At 42.5% G+C, this 19,599-nt stretch overlaps 1 protein-coding gene across 5 annotated transcripts in view; it reads left to right on the top strand.

The window, feature by feature from the left end:
* MAST1 (microtubule associated serine/threonine kinase 1) overlaps nt 1-19,599 on the top strand; it is an 83,972-nt gene that overhangs the window by 21,877 nt on the left and 42,496 nt on the right. For 3 of the 5 annotated variants that reach the window (XM_087886539.1, XM_060683444.2, XM_060683442.2), the window contains exon 1: nt 7,290-7,457. The exons of 1 other annotated variant lie outside the window; for it this stretch is intronic. In XM_087886539.1, coding sequence (XP_087742665.1) covers nt 7,372-7,457 — 86 coding nt within the window. In that variant the 5' untranslated portion in view covers nt 7,290-7,371. Of the gene's footprint in view, nt 1-7,240; nt 7,458-19,599 lie in introns of those variants that run through there. One more of the 5 variants, XM_060683441.2, reaches the window with a different exon arrangement.

Raw genomic sequence — 19,599 nt, 5'->3', positions numbered from 1 at the left:
AATGGGAAGACAGTACTTTTATTTATGAGCTGCAGTGGCGCAGTGGTTAGAGTGCAGTACTAATAGACTAATTCTGCTGACTGTTGGCTGACTGCAATTTGGCCGTTCAAATCTCACCAGGCTCAAGGTTGACTCAGCCTTCCATCCTTCCGAGGTCAGTAAAATGAGGACCCAGATTGTTGGGGGCAATATACTGACTCTGTAAACTGCTTAGAGAGGGCTGTAAAGCACTGTGAAGCGGTATATAAGTGCTATTGCTATTTAGGATTCCTCCCTTTTTTTTTGTAGTCACCAATTGTTGACATGCAGACTTCTAAATGTTCTATTGTAGAGACAAAAAGGAGTGTGTATTGGTCCTGACATTTCACTATTACACTTTTTCACACTGTTACACTATTTTCCTATTAGGCTAGTTCAGGCTCTACAACTTTACAGACCAACTAACATTACTAAAGGTTCGCATTATAGACCAAATAACGTTCTTAAAATTTTACATCTTGCTAAATCCAGCTCTTTAGGAAGCAAATAGCAAAACAGCAGCAGAAGCGTCTAGCACTGGTAGGAAACACACACGTCCAAAAGAAAGGCTATTTTAACCCCAGTTGAGTTAAATCTGCGTCACTCATGGACTGGAATGAGGCAACATAGTGGAAACATTTGTAATTGTCGAGAAATGATAGTACCTTGGTTAATTGCAACTTAGGACATATCCAGAATCTATTTAGTATATTTTTTCCTGCATAGCAGTTAAGTTTCTTGGAAATCCACCCATGGAATAATATTGTGTCTAAGGCTAAGACATTTGTCTTCACTCTTCAAAGTAGCCTGTGTAGGCAATAATAAAAAATAATAATAAAAATACAGGTATTTTTTTACCATTTTATCAGCAACTGTGTTTGTATTCGTTAAGAACAAAGTTTTCTCAGCAGTTGCTAAATCTGTGCTTAAATGGTAAGCAGTATGCAGCAATTTCTGAAGGAATAATCTAATGGCTGATGATTATACCACTGTTAAAAAATTCTGTCTGTTTCACTTCTTTACTGAATATTGTAGTTTGGGAATTGTGGAATATATATCCTTTTTACTTCTGTGGTCAAATATTCTGAAGTACACTTATCTTCCTGAATAAACTGTTTCAATTAAAACTAATATGTTGTATCTAATGTTGGAATTAATGTGTAATAAACTTTCAAAAGAATTTGTATGATCCCTTAATATTGTTTACACTTTCGTTTTTAGATTATTACTGTTGCATTTCCTCCATGTGTGGAGAAATAAATAGAGATGCATATATAAAATGAAGCTACTCTGAAATTCCTGGTCCATATCGATTATTTAGCAAAGATTCATCAGAACCTGGAAGCTCACAGGTGTGTTTGAACTGTAGCTTTCAAAACTGAAGAAAGCCATGCTAGCTGGGAATTCTGGAGGTAATAATTATATATATGTGTGTGTGTGTGTGTGTGTGTGTGTGTGTGTGTGTGTGTGTATGTGTATTATGCAAGTCTTGGCGTATTCGGGTCTTTTCCTGTGTAAGATTGAGAGTATCTTGGCGATGTTTCGAGGAGGTCCCACTCGTCAACTTCAGGCTGGTACTTTCAGCTTCGTGCCTGTGCAAGCAAAGCGTGATCGGAGCTGCCGTCTCTCTATAAATACTGGTGGGGAGGTGTGGGGTGCTGGCTTTGTTGCTGTGAGTGGGTTGGTTGTCTGTGTTCTTACATCTTGATTAGTTGATGGAATTGATGTTTGCAGATTAGTCGGCTGTTCCGTAACATCCTGTGTGGGTGAGGTCCTTGATGTGTGCCCATTAGTCTTTTGTGTTTTAACGACCTGGGTAATGGGCTGGGTAGTTGATGTAATGTCCCGAGCAGATGGCTGTGATGCCACATCCCGGGCTTTGGTTTGGCTCCGCATTTGAGGTCTTGCCATGTGTTCATGGCGTGTGTCAGTTTGCTTTGTGTGGGGATCCGGGGGGGGGGTGGTGCAGCAGCTGGTGATGCCGCCATGGTTTGGCTTCTGGATGGTGGTTGTATTTCGTCTATGGGATGGGTTTGGGTTTGAATCTGGTGAGGATGATTGGTGGTGGTGTCATGTATTATCTTGGGTCCGGTGTTAATCTTCATGGCTGAGACTCGTCTGTTGACTAGGGCTAGTTTCCAGATGTCCGATCCAGAGGTATCGTTGCATTTATTCATGTTGTGGGGGTGTTTCTCTATTTCGATGGCTTCCATGATTATTCTCTTGTTGAAGTGTTCAGTTTTGGAGATTAATTTGGTTCCTTCAATTTCATGTCCTGTTGTTTTAAGGTGCTGGAAAAGGGAGGAAGTTTTTTCTTCTTTTCTGATTGCGTTCTTGTGTTCTGCAATGCGTGCATTTATTCTCCTATTAGTTTGTCCAATGTATGTGGCTGGGCAGATTTTGCATGGTATTTCATAGACTCCTTGGTTTTCTAGCTGGATCTTGTCTTTGGGGTTTCTTAAGATGTTGGCTATTTTTTGGTCAGTGCAGAAGGCTATCTTGATATTGTGTTTGCGGAGAATTTTGCTGATTTTATCTGTGGTGGCTTTGATGTAAGGGAGGAGGGCAATGCCGTTGTCCTGTTCTGTGTCTTGGTTCTTGGGGGATGTCTCCCTTTGGATTAAGTTGGTAATTGTGTTTCTTTGGAATCCGTTAGAGATTAATACGTTTGTGAGAGTGTGTAATTCAGTTTTCAGGTGGTCTTTGTCAGCTAGGCATTTGGTTCTGGAGATGAGAGTCTTGGCTACGGAGTTGATCTGTGCAGGGTGGTGATATGATTGTGCGTTTAAGTAGCGATTGGTGTGTGTTTTCTTCCGGTAGATGGTGTGTCCTAGGGAGCCGTTGGGGTTTTTGTAGATTAGGACGTCCAGAAAGGGGAGTTGGTTATTAGCTTCTATTTCTATAGTAAATTGTATTTTGAGGTGTAGGCTGTTGAGATGTGTGAGGAAGTTGTCCAGTTTTTCCTTTCCATGTGGCCAAATTATGAAAGTGTCATCTACATATCTAAGCCAGAGTTTGGGTTTGTATTCAGATTTTTCTAAAGCATTGGTTTCAAAGTGTTCCATGTATAGGTTTGCAATGACGGGTGAGAGGGGTGATCCCATAGGTGCTCCTTCTATCTGTTTATACCTTTGTCCATTGTGGATGAAGTATGCGTTGGTTAGGCAGTGGTTGGTCAGATCTAGGATGTGCTTAGTGGGGTTGTATTTGTTTTGGATATCAAAAAACTCAGGATATCACAATACTAGAACTCAGGATGTTAACACACAGCCCATTACCCAGGTCGTTAAAACACAAAAGGCTAATGGACACACATCAAGGACCTCACCCACACAGGATGTTACAAAACAGCTGACTAATCTGCAAACATCAACTCATCAAGATGTAACAACACAGGCAACCAACCCGCTCACAGCAACAAAGCCAGCACCCCACACCTCCCCACAAGTATTTATAGAGAGACGGCAGCTCCGATCACGCTTTCCTCACACAAGCACGAAGCCGAAGACACCAGCCTGAAGATGACGAGTGGAATCTCGTCGAAACGTCGCCAAGATACTCTCAATCTTACACGGGAAAAGACCCGAATACACCAAAACTTGTGCACACACAATACACACACACACACACACACACGTATGTGTATGTACATATATATTTGTGTGTGTATATATATACACACACACACACATATATATATACACATATGTTTGTGTGTGTGTATGTATATATATATATATATATATATATATATACACACACACACACACACACATATACACACACACACATATATATGTACACACACAGACATGTATATGATATTAAATGAGAAAAGTCTTCACAAGAGGGAAACTTAATTATGTGAAATTAGAAGTTATTTGTTAGTTTTTTCATGTTTCTAGACAGATGTGTTTGAAATACACTCCCTCAAAGTGTACTTACTAATAATCAACTTATAAAATGGAGAAAACAAGAAATGTGTATTTAAGATTCTTGCTTATTTTTGCATGCTCTCATCTATTCTTTACCTGATGCTTCCATATCTGTTAAGGACGGATTTTTTTGCATTGTATAAGTTGCTATGTATCCAAGTAAATCTGAAATGATTTATACTGATTATACATTGATTGTACAATTGATAGGAATTGGCTATTGATATCACAAGGACATTTATGGTTTCCCCAAAAGGTGAGGGACTATACTTCTTAATTCATTTCTGGAGGATTTTGAGTAGCTGCCTCATAAAATGAAAGCCTAGCTTCATATTGATCTATCACCATTTTCTCTGCTCCAGCTTTTTGTAGCATCGTTTTTTACACAGAATGGTAAAACAGTTCAAGAGAAAGTGGGCAGACCAACTGATTTTATATATAGGGGATTATTGTATAGAATTCCAAAGTATAGCTTTTCACTTTCAATCATACACATATATGGAAACACCAACTTGTCAGTAGAGACAAAACATTCAGATGGAGCCACATCTTTTAACAATATATTCTAGTATTGTCCTTGGACTTATTCAGGTAAAGACACCATGCATCACGCTAAAGCTACTCATCGTGGCTGATTATTATTAGCCAGTACTTTTATTGTGCTGAGCAATTTGCTCTTATTAGACACAAAACTGTTCTCCAACTTTTGATTGCAATCCTTTGCAGATCCAGAACTGAGCTAACAAAAGTTAGAAATGAGTTACCTCCCCTTCCAACTCCCAAACACTGTTTGCATTTCACTTGCATTATAATGTCAACATGCCGTTTGCACAAAATGAATACCATTGCTGTGTTTAATGCAAGTTTTTGCTGCATTTCCCAGCACTGTTCTGGTTTAAAATGAAGTGAAGTCAAAGACGTTGAATAGAGTAGAGAGGAAGAACAGAAATATTAGGGACAAATGACCAATGATAGGCAGGAGAAGTCAAGAGCAAGGTTTTAATGTTTCTGAGATTTTGATTCAAGCTTTCAACTTCTTTACAAGTACTTCTAACTTTTAGGGCAAGACAGCACCTTTTCAAAAATGGAAAAATTTCTCCAACAAGCTTAGGATGCAATGGCATTAGGCAGTCCATATATTTGAAAAGGCAAAATAGACTAAGCCAACCTTAAAAGTCATCATACCTTTAAGAAAGCCTTTTTCATTCATGCAGAAATAATGTGTTAAAGTAGAATGTTTAGCTGGACACGTATACTTAATAGCGGACACCTGTTTTTTAATAATGTAGTACATCAGTGGTGGGTTTCTCCCGGTTCCGTCTGGTTCGGCCGAGCCGGTAGCGGTGACGATATGACATCACCGAACCGGTTCTCCCCCCCCTCCCCCCCACCCCCCACGTTATTCTTACCTTTTATTTGGTCCCACCCCCAATCTATTGCTGCCTCCTGAGTCCCAGCTGATGACTAGAGGTAAAAAAACTGTTTAAACTGTTGCCGCGGGGCTTCAAAGGACCGTCCTACAGCTGATCAGTGTTAAAAGCAAACAAATGAGTCGGGTCGTAAGTGCGAGGACTGGTCATAAGTGCGAGGACTTTCCAGAAATGACTCTGACCAGCTAGCCACGCCAACCTAGTCACATGACCTCCAAGCCACACCCACAAAATAAGCCACACCCACAGAACCGGTAGTAAAAAAATTTAGAACCCTCCTCTGTAGTACATAGCAATATTTCTTTGGTAAATATTCTAGCATTTATTACATTCAGGTATATTTCTACATATATCTCTTAAGAAGATTTTCTGTAGATTTATCTATGTTTCACTTTCTGTCAACTACAGAAAATGATAAGAGAATGTTATTGGAGCCTGGTATACAGTATACCACTGTGTATGGATTTTATTCATTGCCTTCTTGAGTAATACAAAGATGAATGGTTCACAGATAGTTTACAGATTTTGTTTTTAGATTTGAAGATTTCATACATCAAAATCAAAATGTTATGGTAGTGCTTATAGTTATGGGAATGGACCAGCAGGAATTATTGATTTAATGCACTCTGTTCCCCAACCTCACTATGATGAGGAAGTACAAAACAGAAGGTGTTTATTCTAGTTGTTTTCATTACATGTAAACTTTCCATCTATGTGGAAATTTTGTTTAGGGCTCCTTCAGGCAAGTCCCTCTAGGTGTTATCGAAGAGCCCTGTTGTTGTTTGGAGGATTATGCCCAAGTTCCCAGCCCACCTGAATATCTAAATCATATGGTTTATTTATTATTGGAGTTATTGTTAGATAAATTTCCATCTTTTCCCCAAGTGCTCAAGGTGACATCCATCACATCCTATAACATGACCTTTATAAAGTAGGTTGGAATGTGGGACAGTGATATTACCCCAAGGAATCCAGCGAACTTGCAGGAATGAGATGAAACTGACCCCCAAATCTTCCTAATCCTAATTCAACATTTTAACCATTAGATTACATTCTACTACTCTCTTAGATAAAAGAAAACATTTGAGTCAGGAAGCATATAGTTTTTTAATAAATTATTATTGTTGTTGTTGTTATTGACTTAATCGCAAGCATCAGATTAATATCCATCTCTAAATGATTTTATTGAGTCCCACTGACTCAACAAATAATGGAACCTTGTTGGAAATACTGTAAGCATCTTAAATTGACCCAAAGAATCCCCATCTAGTGACACGTGTCCCATTTCCCAGATTTAGCATTAAATTGCAGATCAGCTGCTGTTGGTTGGATGAATCAGCTTCAACCCAGATTGAGCAGTTTAAAATTAAATAGGCAATTGTGTTCCAATTTTGGTAGAGTTCCTTGCTTTATTTTGTTTTTTGGCGACAACACCTACAGCATCACATATAGTCAGGCATCTTGTGCATGTTTAGGGATGCCCATAAGCAATCTATGGATTTTTTTTAGCTCCGGACTACTTTGCATTCCAGGTAGTGATATATACAGATATAGCTAAGAAGTAGTGTATTATTTGTAGAAAAATATCAGGTTATTTCCGTGCAGTGGGTCCTTATTTGGTTCCAGTCTTTGACTGGAAGGAATACTGCATGAACCAAACCTTTGTCTTTGTACCGAACAAACGTGTGTGTACACAATCCACACCCATTTGCAGAGCACAGGCACTTTCAGTGTGTGTTCTAGCACACATTACCACTCATACAGCACCGCCCCCTCACGCCTCCCCCTCCTCGCCCTCTCTCTGTGCCCCTCCCTTCACTCCCTCTATTTCTCTGCTGCTCTCTTCCCCCCTCCATTGCAGATCTCCTTTCTTCTTCCAAAGGAAAGGTTTTCCCCCCCCACCCCTCCTCTCCTGCTCCAGTGGGGCTGAGAAGTAGCTTCTGCAGTAGGCAGCCCTCCCAGACTCACCACTATGGCCCCCCTGGGGGATGATGTCTGAGTCCTTGTGGACAGCGCTCTCCAATTTCTCTATGCCCGATTTCCTTGACAGCAACATGTTTCGCCGCACGAAAAGGTAAAAACAGTACCAAGGGGGAAAAGGAGTGTTGGCCTCCATCCCTCTTCTTCTCCATCTATTGCTAGTCCCTCCCCATTCTCCCCTCTGTTTCTGTTCCTCCATCCTTGCTGCTCCTGTCGCTTTCTTCCCCACCCCTTCTCCTGCTCTCTATCTCTTTTTCATTATTTTCCTCTCCTTACTCTTGCGGCATCCTCCTTGATTTTCTGTCCTGAAACTCACAGACTCTAAAGCTATTTGTATCTGTGAGGGTGGTGGGGTGTGATTTCCCCCTCCCTGCAAATCCTGGCCAGGCAGCTCAGGATCCCTGGGGAGGCGGCTCGGGGGTGGGGGGGCTGCAGTGGCTGGTGGGGATGTGGCGCAGTTCATGGAGTAGGGTTGGGGGAAGGGCTTGTGAAGAATAGGATGCCATGGCAACAGCCAGGCAATGTATATGAATGGCTACCCAGCCTATGGAGAAGTGGCATGGTCTTCCTCCTGGTCTGTCCTTCTCTGCACCTTTCTCTCAGATTCCAGCCCAGGAGTGCCCCATCATCTGAATCCTTTGCTCTCTGACCTGCGTAGGGGTGCTGAACAACTAGAGGAGGACCTGAGGATGGTGGGGAGACTAGCGAAGGGACTGGAGGAAGATTGAGAGTACCTGGGATATTACAAGGTGAGGGAGGGGCTGAATTGATGGAGAGATGCAGAGCCAAAGGCATTTTACCGTTGATTTAGAAAGATGGGTGCCTAGAGACTGAAAGGAAGGGAGTCAGGTGGGGCAGAGATTTGGGCTTCTGCTCTTCATCATGTTCATGATACCACAGCTGGCACTTAAGAATCTGATATAGGTTCTGTAGCATTTGGAGATGATTGTATGGAAAACAATTTAAACCAACACAGACTCTTCCATCTCCTATTCACCACAACAACTGATAACTGCTGTACAGCAATAATGCGGTTCCTATTGGGATAGGAGGGCAGTGGTGGGTAAAGCCTGGGAATAGATGCAGATCCCATGCTTCTAATATGCACTATGCACCTAATGCAACACAACTGCAGGATGGCTAGGCTGCAGAACTGCATTCTTATCTCTGCAGGTCTCTAAGGATTATGTTTGCATTTCGGTCTCCCTGCTGTGCTAACATACTAGAAATTTACATATTTCCACTAGAGAGATTCAGCTAACAGTGCCTCATCTATCTCTCTGTAGAGAGAATAGGCCCTTTGTTTAAACATTGATAATTAGAACGATGGATTTTGGCTTAATAACTCAATAAAAAGATAAGATGAGAAAGTGGACATATGCAGGAGATACACATGTCCTGGGGAATGCAAGGGTATAATCGACATATATATATATATGGTATAGCTCACCTAGTGTCCAGGTGGTTTACCGTAACTCTTTGCATGGAACTATAATAGTAAAAGACACTTAACAAAGTAAATTTAGGCTCTTTTTAAGCACATAATTTCTGGGAGACTTAAACAGCACAATATTTGTATCAAAAGAAGGGAGCTGAACCGGAGAAGAGACAGAACTATCTTCTGCCCCTTTGCTCCATCTATAGGAAAGTTACGTTCTAAGTTATTGAAGAATTACTGTATTTGAAGAGTATTCCTAATTTGTTAATAGGCTGAATGGGTTATTTTTTTCCTGTCACATTTTTATCCCTTTGAGAAATTCTGAGCAGTGTTTGTAAGGATTACTTCTCAATAAGTTGACCAAGTAAGATAGGCTGAGAACTGAAAGGCTTAATAATTTAGCAGGAATCCAACTGTAGTTTGGGCACTGGAGTTGGAAAAATGATTTCAGAAAACAGTTCCTGTTACTTTCTAAAACTTGGCTATAATTTCTTTATGTATTTGGAGAAATAGCTGCAAATTAAAAGCTAGCCCAAATTTAATCATCGCAATCACATCCCTTGTTCATTTTTCTAGTCTTCTTTAACTTGGTGTCCAGATATATTGAATGTAGTGGGATACATCCAGAACAAACACTTTCCGCCTTGTACAACAACAGCATCTCTATGGTATTCTCTAAGGTAGCCTGATTTTTACAGCTTTCCATGCAAGCCTGAAAAGAAAAGCAGCTCCCTTAATAACCATCATTATCATGTCTTTTTTTCCCCAAAAAATAATTGTGCTTGTTCTTGCGAGAATCTGATCTACTTCTTCCTAGTCATTTTCAAAATTGTCACAGTCCTGGTTGGATCACCCCCTAGCCAAAATCTCCATTGGGCACCAGGATAGAAAAATTGAAGATAAAATAGCTTGTATTCAATCGGGTTTGCTCCCATATGAAAGGGTTGGCATACCATAATTAGGCTGCAAAGGTCCAAAGTATAGATGGAAGCAGACAGGCAGACAGACGTAGAAATCCACCTCCACCCCTAAAGGTCATCTGGAATTTTGCAATCCAGATTGGGAATGGATTGAGAATGCCTATAAAGTATTTCCCAGTACTTCATTATCTATGTATTACTGTTGTGTCTTCGAGGCTACTGCATCGAATATGGAGCGTGCCGACATAGAGGCGTGTTTTAATTGGTTATACTGTGACTGTGTCAAGGCGGGAGAACGCAGCCTCACCATTGGCTAGCCGTCTGACAGCGAAGTATATAAAGAGCTGTCAGACAGTAAAGTGCGGGGTCTTTCTGGAGTTGCCTCGTTCTACTTGTTAGCTTGTTAGCTCATTCAATAAAGGGTTGTCTTATTTAAACAACCGTCTTGCCTCAGTCAATTGCCAACCCACGCTTAGTATGTAATACTGGCAACGAGGATGGGATGTTCTGAGGCGAATGACAGGCTGAGTCATGGAGCTGAGCAAAGACATGTTGAGCTGAACGCTGCCTAGTCACTGAGGCAATCTCCGCAGCGGCTTGTCCTTTTCAGGATGGCTACACTGACCCCATTTGTGGCTTTTAGCCCAGCCACCGAGACCTGGAATGTGTATTTGGAAAGATTTGAGTGTTTCCTGCAGGCAAACAATCTCACAGAACTGTCAAGTGGCTGGAAGAGAGCTCACTTTTAAAACTTATATGGTCCCAAAATGTTTGGAACAACCAGGACTTTGGTCGCCCCTCAAGCCATCCATACCATGCCTTGGGAAGTTCTGCTCGAGAAACTGAGGAACCATTACGCCCAAGTTCCATCACGAATATCCTGATGGTTCGCGTTCCGTCAAAGGACACAGAAGGAGGGAGAGCCCATTAATCAGTATATGGCCTCCCTACAGACAGCCGCCCTAGACTGTGATTTTCATGACCCGGATGACTCCCTTCTAGAACAGCTAGTATGTGGTGTGAAAGACCTGCAGTTGCAATGCTGCCTGTTAGCACGGACCGAGCTCAATCTCCAGACTGCACTTGATGAAGCCCGTGCCTCTGAGATGTCTAATAAATCAACAGCTGAAATACTGAAGTCCCATTTTGGTGCTGTTCCTGCCAGCCAAACCGCAGCGGTTCATCATGAAGATAACAGCGACCTGGATGAGACATCTGATGATGATGGTGATTTTAGCTGCCTCAGGACATTAACCGGGAAAAATGGACACCAAAAAAAATTCCCTCAGACTCCATGCAGTGGTTGTGGTGGGAACCACCCCAGGGCAACCTGCAAGTTCAAAACTACCATCTGTCATCAGTGTGGCAAGAAAGGTCACTTGGCCAAGGTCTGCCATACCCCTCTGCCTGTTACTGACCAGCCAAACCATTGGGATAAGCCACTTGAGCATTTCTACACCAGATGGCCGCACAACAGATCACAAATATCAAGGCAAGAGCAAGACTGTTTCACAATCTCCAATGACCTTTGCCACTCTGAAGAAGCTTGTAGCCATGCCACTACTGGGTGCAACAACAACAAGCTTTACCTCATCGTCAAAATAGAGGGTGTGCCGTGCAGGATGGATGTAGACACTGGCTCTTCGAAATCCATCATTTCCTGGTGCACTTTCAAAAGGTGGTGCCCAACATCTCTAAAAAATGCTTACATCAATGCAACATCAGGCTTCAGGACTATCAAGGAAACTATCCCAGTTTTGGGAAGGGGCTCCTTTCAAGTTGAAAGCTCCAACTTCACCAGCACACTGCAGCTTGTCATCATGGAGGACGCCATTCCTAGCCTATTAGGGTTAGATTGGTTCCATGCTTTGGGACTCAGCGTATCTGGCATCCATTCAACCTCTTCAGATGACTTCGCAGAGTTAACCAAGGAATTCACAGATGTTTTTGATGGCGCCTTGGGTAAATATAAGGTCCCATTTCTTTCAGTTTAGACCCATGGGTTGCCCCTGTTTGCCTAAAACCTAGAAGGGTGCCCTTCACGCTCCATCCAAAAGTGGACGAGGAGCTCGATAAATTAATAGCCCAAGGCATCCTAGAACCAGTTGATCATTCAAATTGGGAAACCCTTATTGTCATTCCCATTAAGCCTGATGACACAATTAGAATATGTGCAGACTACAAATGTTCCCCCAATAGGGCATTACAAGCCCACACCTATCCTGTTCCAGTAGTCCAGCACCTTTTTCATTCTTTGGGCCAAGGTAGCATTTCGTAAAGCTTGATCTGGTGAAAGCTTACCAGCAGCTCACTGTAGATGATGCCACTGCAATGGCTCAGACCATTGTCATGCATTGGGGAGCTTTTAAATGTCACCGCCTCCAATTTGGCCCCTGGCATATTTCAGAGCCTAATGGAGCGGCTGCTTCAGGGCATTCTGGGAATCATGCCCTATTTCGACGACATCCTGATCTCCTCTAGGAACCAGACACATATCATCAGCAAACTGCGTGCTGTTTTGGCCCATTTTCAGCAGGCTGGTCTCAAGCTTATCCATGGAAAATTCAGACTGGGGATGAATAAGATAGAATTCCTGGGGTTTCTCATAGACTCCAAAGGAATACACCCTACTCCTTCCAAGGTGGACGCAATAAAAAATGTCCCAACCCCTAGGAATAAGGCAGAACTGCAAGCATTCTTGGGGCTCCTTAATTTTTATGCTGTTTTCCTGCTGCACAAAGCCTCAGTAGCAGAATCACTCCACAGACTCTTAGACAATAAATCCCCTTGGATGTGGGGTCTGTCAGAGGCTTGTGCTCTCACTGCAGTCAATGACCTGCTCATGTCAAATGCAGTGTTGGTCCAATACACTGACAGTCTGCCACTATTGTTAGCATGTGATGCATCACCTTATGGGGTTGGGGCTGTCCTCAGTCATAAGCTTCCCAATGGGACAGAGGCCCCTATTGCTTATTTTTCAAGCCCTTATCTTCCACTGAACAGAACTACAGCCAGATAAATAAGGAAGCCCTAGCAACTGTGGCAGGAGTCAAGCAATTCCACGACTACATCTACGGCCGTTTTTTCAAACTGATTACAGATCACAAGTCTCTCTTGGGTCTGTTGGCAGGTGACTGTCAAACCCCTCAAATCCTGTCCCCTCGCATGATGCGGTGGACAGTGTTTCTGGCATCATATAACTACCGTTTGACCCATTGGCCAGGAAAAACCTTAGGCCATGCCAATGCCCTAAACTGCTGCCCTCTCCCAGCACCCGTCATTGACCCTGCCCCTGTTTCCTCGGTCCTGTTAGTCGAGGACATGCAGGTTCCCTTGACTGCAGCCAACCTCACCAAATTCATAGCAAAAGATAGAATACAGACACAGGTTTTGGACTGGGTATGCAGGGGGTGGCCACAGGGCATGGTGCCCGCTGAATTCCAGCCTTACCGGAATAGACAGCATGAGCTATCTGTGCAAAAGAGCTGTCTTTTGTGGGGAAGCAGGGTGTTAGTCCCGACTGAGTTGCGAGCACCAATTTTGAAATGCCTACATGACGCGCATCCAGGCATAGTGAGGATGAAGGCACTTGGATGCAGTTATGTTTGGTGGCCAGGGTAAGACCAGGAGATCACTGAATGGGTAGCTAGGTGCCAGGAATTCCAACAGTCCCGGCCAGCACCACCAGCAGCCCCAGTTAGGGAATGGGAGAATCCTAGATTACCATGGTTATGAATCCATGTGGATTTCACTGGACCATTCCTGGGGCGCACATTTATGGTCGTGGTGGATGCCTATTCCAAGTGGGTAAAATTGACTATTATGGCATCCACCACTTCTGAGGAGTAATTAGGGTATTGAGAGGGCTGTTTGCCACCCACGGGTTGCCTGACACCTTGGTTTCAGACAATGGCCCGCAGTTTACCTCAGCCTCCTTTCAGATGTTCCTCACCGGGCACGGAATTCGCCATGCTGGGACAGCCCCTTTCCATCTGGCTTGTAACGGGTTGGTTGAACGGATGGTCCGTTCAGCCAAAGATGTCTTAAGTAAGTTAGGCCCTGGGGATTGGCAGGAGAAGGTATTCAAATACCTCCTGGTGCAACATGTAACTCTGTGTCCAGTCACCAACCGAAGCCCAGTGGAGTTGCTGATGGGTCGACGGCTCCGGATTAACCTGGACCGACTCCACCCCAGCTATACAGCCAAACAAACACCAGCTACTGCCAACCACGCTCAAACTTTTGCCATTGGAGACACGGTTTATGCTATGAATTATGGGGGCGAACCTAGGTGGATGCCTGGGCACATAATGGGAATAACCAGACCCTACTCTTATAGGGTTGAACTTAATGACAGCCGGACCTGGTGGCGACACATCAACCAGTTAAGAGGGCGTGCACTTGGTGTCTCCAGACAGCCTCCAGCATGAGCCCCTTCTGGCCAGACAGCCGGAATGGCAGGCACCAACCTCCACAACCAACTTGACTCCGATAACACACCAACAACCTTTGGAAACAGGCCTACCCTCGAGAGAGAAGCCTCCAAGCGAATCCATTGCGCAGTCGCCGGGGCTTCTGGAGATTCAACGGCCACCACCTTCTCCTGTGGCAGCCGCCCCTGCATTAAGGAGATCTGGGTGGAGCTGTCGGCCTCCAGCATACTTGTCAGATTATGCATGGTCCATCCTGGAGGGAAGGGGTGTTGTGTCTTCGAGGCTACCGCATCGAATGTGGAGCGTGCCAATGTAGAGGCACATTTCAATTGGCTGTTCTGTGACTGTGTCAAGGCGGGAGAACGCAGCCTCGCTATTGGCTAGCCGTCTGACAGCAAAGTATATAAAGAGCTGTCAGACAGTAAAGTGCGGGATCTTTCTGGAGTTGCCTCGTTCTACTTGTTAGCTTGTTAGCTCGTTCAATAAAGGGTTGTCTTATTTAAACAACCGTCTTGCCTAGTCAATTGCCAACCCGCGCTTAGTATGTAATAATTATAGTTCTATAAGTGAGCATGAAACATAAATTGGGAATTAAAATAAATTTTGGAATAAAAATTCTGGAAGCAGCAGTATGAAGAAAGAGAAGGGACCTCCAATTCACATGTCCTGTTTGTTAATAAAAAACCAGTCCCACTGCTCTTTTGCATATGCATGGCCTGACACCAGAACAAGCCAGCTGCACCCTTTTTAAAGCACTATGGAAATGCTGAATATGAATTGTAAATATGTAATCATATTTACTTCCAGATATGCAAACAAAAGAGTCCTCTCTTCAAAGAAGGGTTCACTGTTCTGTCTCAAGTGCTCACTTTAATCTTTTATACATAAATATGCCACATTTTAACGATAATTTCTTTCAGGGCCCCTTAGAAAGTTCAACAAAAATAAAATAAATAAAAACCAACAATTATGTTGGTATGTAATCAGTAAAAGTAATTTATAACATTTTCTTGCAGTAAAGTTATAGCATGGGATTTCTGGGACCAAGACTTTTTCCCTTCCATTGCCCTGAAGATGAACTTTCAAAATTATTCCAAACTGTAATTCATCTTTCTCAGTGGAGACAGCTATGAATCATGGAGTGATGTGAAATCACATAATGATTCATTATATGGTATGTAAGTAACATCTTAAGAAATTATGTAAGGAACCAGTTTAGTTCACCCAGCCTGACTAATGATTCTTCTATGAAGTGTCCAGTAGCTTCTTTTCAGACTAAGAAATTTTTTAAAAATGCATACACTCACTTCATAAGATGTGTGCCTTGGCTCCTCCTCCTCCATTGTCTTTTATGAAGCATGCAAATTTGTACAGCAGTTTCTATAAGTTGGATATCTTTGATAATCAAAGGTTACATACCTGTGAATCTCCTGTATTTGAAAGCTCAACTGAAATTTGAGGGACTGCCTCTCCCCAGTTACATCTGCTCTTCCCATCAGATAGGGCAAGAGAGGTACTCTTCAGGCCCTGTCTTTCAGGGAATCACACTTGGTAGGCCTGAGGAGGCGAGCCTTCTGCTGTTGCATTCACCTTATGGAACATTAAACCCCCCCGCCCCCCAGAAATGAGGCCAGCTCCATCCATCCTTAGTTTCCTGAAGTCCCTGAAGACCTGGCTTTTTCATCAGTCCTGTGGGTCTCAGCAGGCAGTGAGATCTTGAGGTTGTTCTATTGATGATCAAATCTCTTGTTTGCTTTTTTATTAAAAATGACTATGCTTGACATGTTTATTGTTTTTAATCATTTTCTCTTTTTCTGCTGTAGTTTAGTTTAGTTTAGTTCAGTTTATTTGATTTGTATACCGCCCTACTCCCGAAGGACTCAGGGCAGTGAACAGCCAAACAATAAAATACATAAATACAAAAATTTTTAAAAACAGATAAAATCAAATTAAATCATTTTGGCCCGGACAGATTAAAACACCCCAATAATTTAAAAACAGATTAAAATTTACATATTAAAAGAGGGAGGAGATTAAGCCAAGCCCGCTTGATGGAATAAAAAGGTCTTCACAGCACGGCGGAAGGTGCGCAGATCCGGGATCCTCCGTATCTCTGGGGGGAGCTCATTCCAGACGGTAGGTGCCCCCACAGAGAAGGCTCTCCCCCTAGGGGCCGCCAGCCGACACTGTTTGGCTGACGGCACCCGGAGGAGTCCCTCTCTATGAGAGCGTACTAGCCGGTGGGAGGCTATTGGTGGTAGTAGGTGGCCCCGTAGATAACCAGGTCCTAAGCCATGGAGCGCTTTAAAGGTGGTAACCAAAACCTTGAAGTGCACCCGGAAGACCACCGGGAGCCAGTGCAGCTTGCGCAGGAGAGGTGTCACATGCAAGCGCCATGACGCTCCCATTACCACCCGCGCGGCCGCACTCTGCGCCAGCTGGAGCCTCCGGGTGCTCCTCAAGGGGAGCCCCATGTAGAGAGCATTACAGTAGTCCAGGCGGGAGGTGACGAGGGCATGAGTGACCGTGCGTAACGAGTCCCGATCCAGAAAGGGACGCAACTGGCTGCTCAGAGTCCCTTCTTATGAGATGGGCAGTCTTATAAATTTGATATATATATATATATATATATATATATATATAGAGAGAGAGAGAGAGAGAGAGAGAGAGAGAGAGAGAGAGAGACAGAGACAGAGAGAGACAGAGACAGAGACAGAGACAGAGACAGAGACAGACTGACTCCCAAGAGTTATTATGGAAATGGATTTCTTTCACTTTCTTCCAAATGCCATTTTTTAAAACTTCCCAATCCAGCCCAAGTCCTGGGATATCTTGACCAAGCTACAGAGTATAATATCAACCTTTGAACTAGGCCCGCAAAGATACATAATTCAAAATATTATAAATGATTAGTAGTAACAAGGTTTGACTATCAAGACTTTGCTCTTCTAAAAAAAAAAAAAAAAAACCACTCCTGCAAGCTTAAAATTGTACCAGATCTAGTTCTCTTTCTGAAAGGATGGATCCATAATGCCAACCCTTTCAACAACTAGAATGGGGCATAGTTCAAGCATATTTGATAATTATTAAGCTTTGGGATAGATTGCCTGTAACCTCAGGTTGCAGAAGATGAAACAGAGTAAGAGTGTCCAAGCTGCATTTCACAAGGTATCTACAGTATATCAATAAGCAGTTTTGTCTATAGATATGGAATTTTTAACTTTAGGTATGGAATTAAAAAGATTATCTAAAAAAAACGAATATGTGGGTTTCTTGGTGCTCTCTGAGCTCAGAGAACACCAAGGACTTGACAGTTCAACCCCAAGCTACAAATATTTTCTTCTATTGAAACAAATAGGTAGTTTGGGTTTATTTGTGAATTCAGAATGTCGGCAGAGGTCTAGCAGCTCTTTCCTCAATTAGATTAGCATACTTACCAGTACTAGTACCTTAATAATTTCAGATAGATACCAGCTAAATGCATGCTAGCCTTGTATGAACCCAGTCATGCTGTGGTGTTAATTGTTGCCTTATCACTAACACTGAGGATGGCTATGCACAAACCTGGGTTAAAAAGTGATTGGCTAGTTTATGGCTCACTCAGTGTGGTGGATTGAATGGATTAAACCAATATGACCTTCCCTTGAAGGTGGTCCAAAAGCTTAACTGGTACAGAATGCAACTCTCAGATTGTTAAAGGGGCAGCCACATGGGATTCTATAAGACAAGTCCTCAAGGCAGGGATTCTTAACCTTTTTGTACCATAGTCCTATTTGAGAAGTTGATAAGTGTATAGCTCTCTTTTGAGAAAAATATATTTAAATGCATAAATATATTTAAATGCATAAAATAAAACAACAATAAATTTATATTTTCCCCATCCAAGTTCATAACCCCAGTGAAAGTGCAGAGAAGAGCAACCAAGATGATTAGGGGACTGGAGGCTAAAACATACAATGAATGGTTTCAAATACTCGGCATGGCACCCAAAGCACCCAAAGGCCAGACAAGGAATAATGGATGGAAACTGAACAAGGAGAGATTCAACCTGGAAACAAGAAGAAATTTTCTGACAGTGAGAACAATCAACCAATAGAAAAGAAGTTGCCTTCAGAAGTTGTGGGAGCTTCATCACTGGAAGCTTTCAAGAAGAGACTGGACTGCCATTTGTCAGAAGTGGTGTAGGGTCTCCTGCTTGGGTGGAGGGTTGGAGTAGAAGACCTACAACTCTGTTAAATTTATCCATGCACCCTCAGAGGATCTGTAGATCCCAGACTTGCACTGGCTGTCAGTAAGCAACTAAGTCAAATTTATGTTGTTGACATTACCGTATAAATTCCTGAAGAATTTGACCCCAATTAGTATCAAAGGGTCTGTGTATTGATACTTACCAAGGATCCCCTGGTTTCAGTTCTACCTGTTGGAATAGCCACAGTATGGTTGTGCAGAATAGGGCCTTTTCTCTGGTCATGTCTTATTTATGGTTGTAGAATCCCCCCATCCCCCAGGAGAAGTCTCTCTGTCTCACCATATTATCAAGTTTTAGATACCCATTCACCAGGGTAATTTTACCAAAAACCAAATTCTTTTTGAATTGGCATCCAATTGCTTTACAGCTGATGCATGACAGGGCCAGCATAACATCTCTATTATCCCCAAACATTTTGTCTAACCTGAAGGCAAAAGCACCTTGAGAAACCTGAAAGAAAAGGGGGAAAATCTATAGATAGTTTTAGATAAATAACAGTGATAAATGATATTTAGATAAATAGATCGGTGGGCATGAAGGTCTTTACAGACAGACAAAAAAAAAACCCTTCAACTGATCTATAGATACAAATATATGTCATCAAATTGAAGAGAAATTTTCAGATGTAGAGATGCATAATCATGGATGATCTAGGCTAGGGTGTTTTGTTCCTTGTGATGGAATGAAGTTCAATCCACAGGAAAAATCTCCTACTGTACCTTGCCTGAGATGAATATCTCAATCAAAAAGCAAGAGCAGTCCTGGGTGTTTGCTCTGGCACCAAGCATGTTTGTTCCTTCAAGGATTGTTCAAGGGACCTTTCTATCGTTTTCTCTCCACTACTTCTGATGGTTGGGGACATTCAGCATAAGACAAAAATCTATGAAAAATGGTGTGTGTGTACACATAATTTATCTGTTCCTTAACAATTTTCCTTGTTTTTTTCTCCATCCTTCTGCTCTGCAGATGTTTGATTAATCAGAATAATCAGAATCAAGTGTACTATTTGGAAATCATAAGGATTGACTTCTAATACCATTAAGTAATTTAGAATGAAATATTTGTATAGATCAGACACACATCAGGATTTTTACAGCTTCCAGTAATAGTAATTGCTGTTGAATAGGATTCCATAACTCTCTCCTTGATCATAACTATTCTTATAGATATTCATAATCTTCATTTTATCATCGCAG

This window comes from Pantherophis guttatus, chromosome 2, assembly GCF_059756535.1.
Source record: "Pantherophis guttatus breed Tessera chromosome 2, ASM5975653v1, whole genome shotgun sequence".
Lineage (NCBI taxonomy): Eukaryota > Metazoa > Chordata > Lepidosauria > Squamata > Colubridae > Pantherophis > Pantherophis guttatus.
The sequence above is the reverse complement of the archived record's forward strand: the minus strand, read 5'-3'. Positions and strand labels throughout refer to the sequence as shown.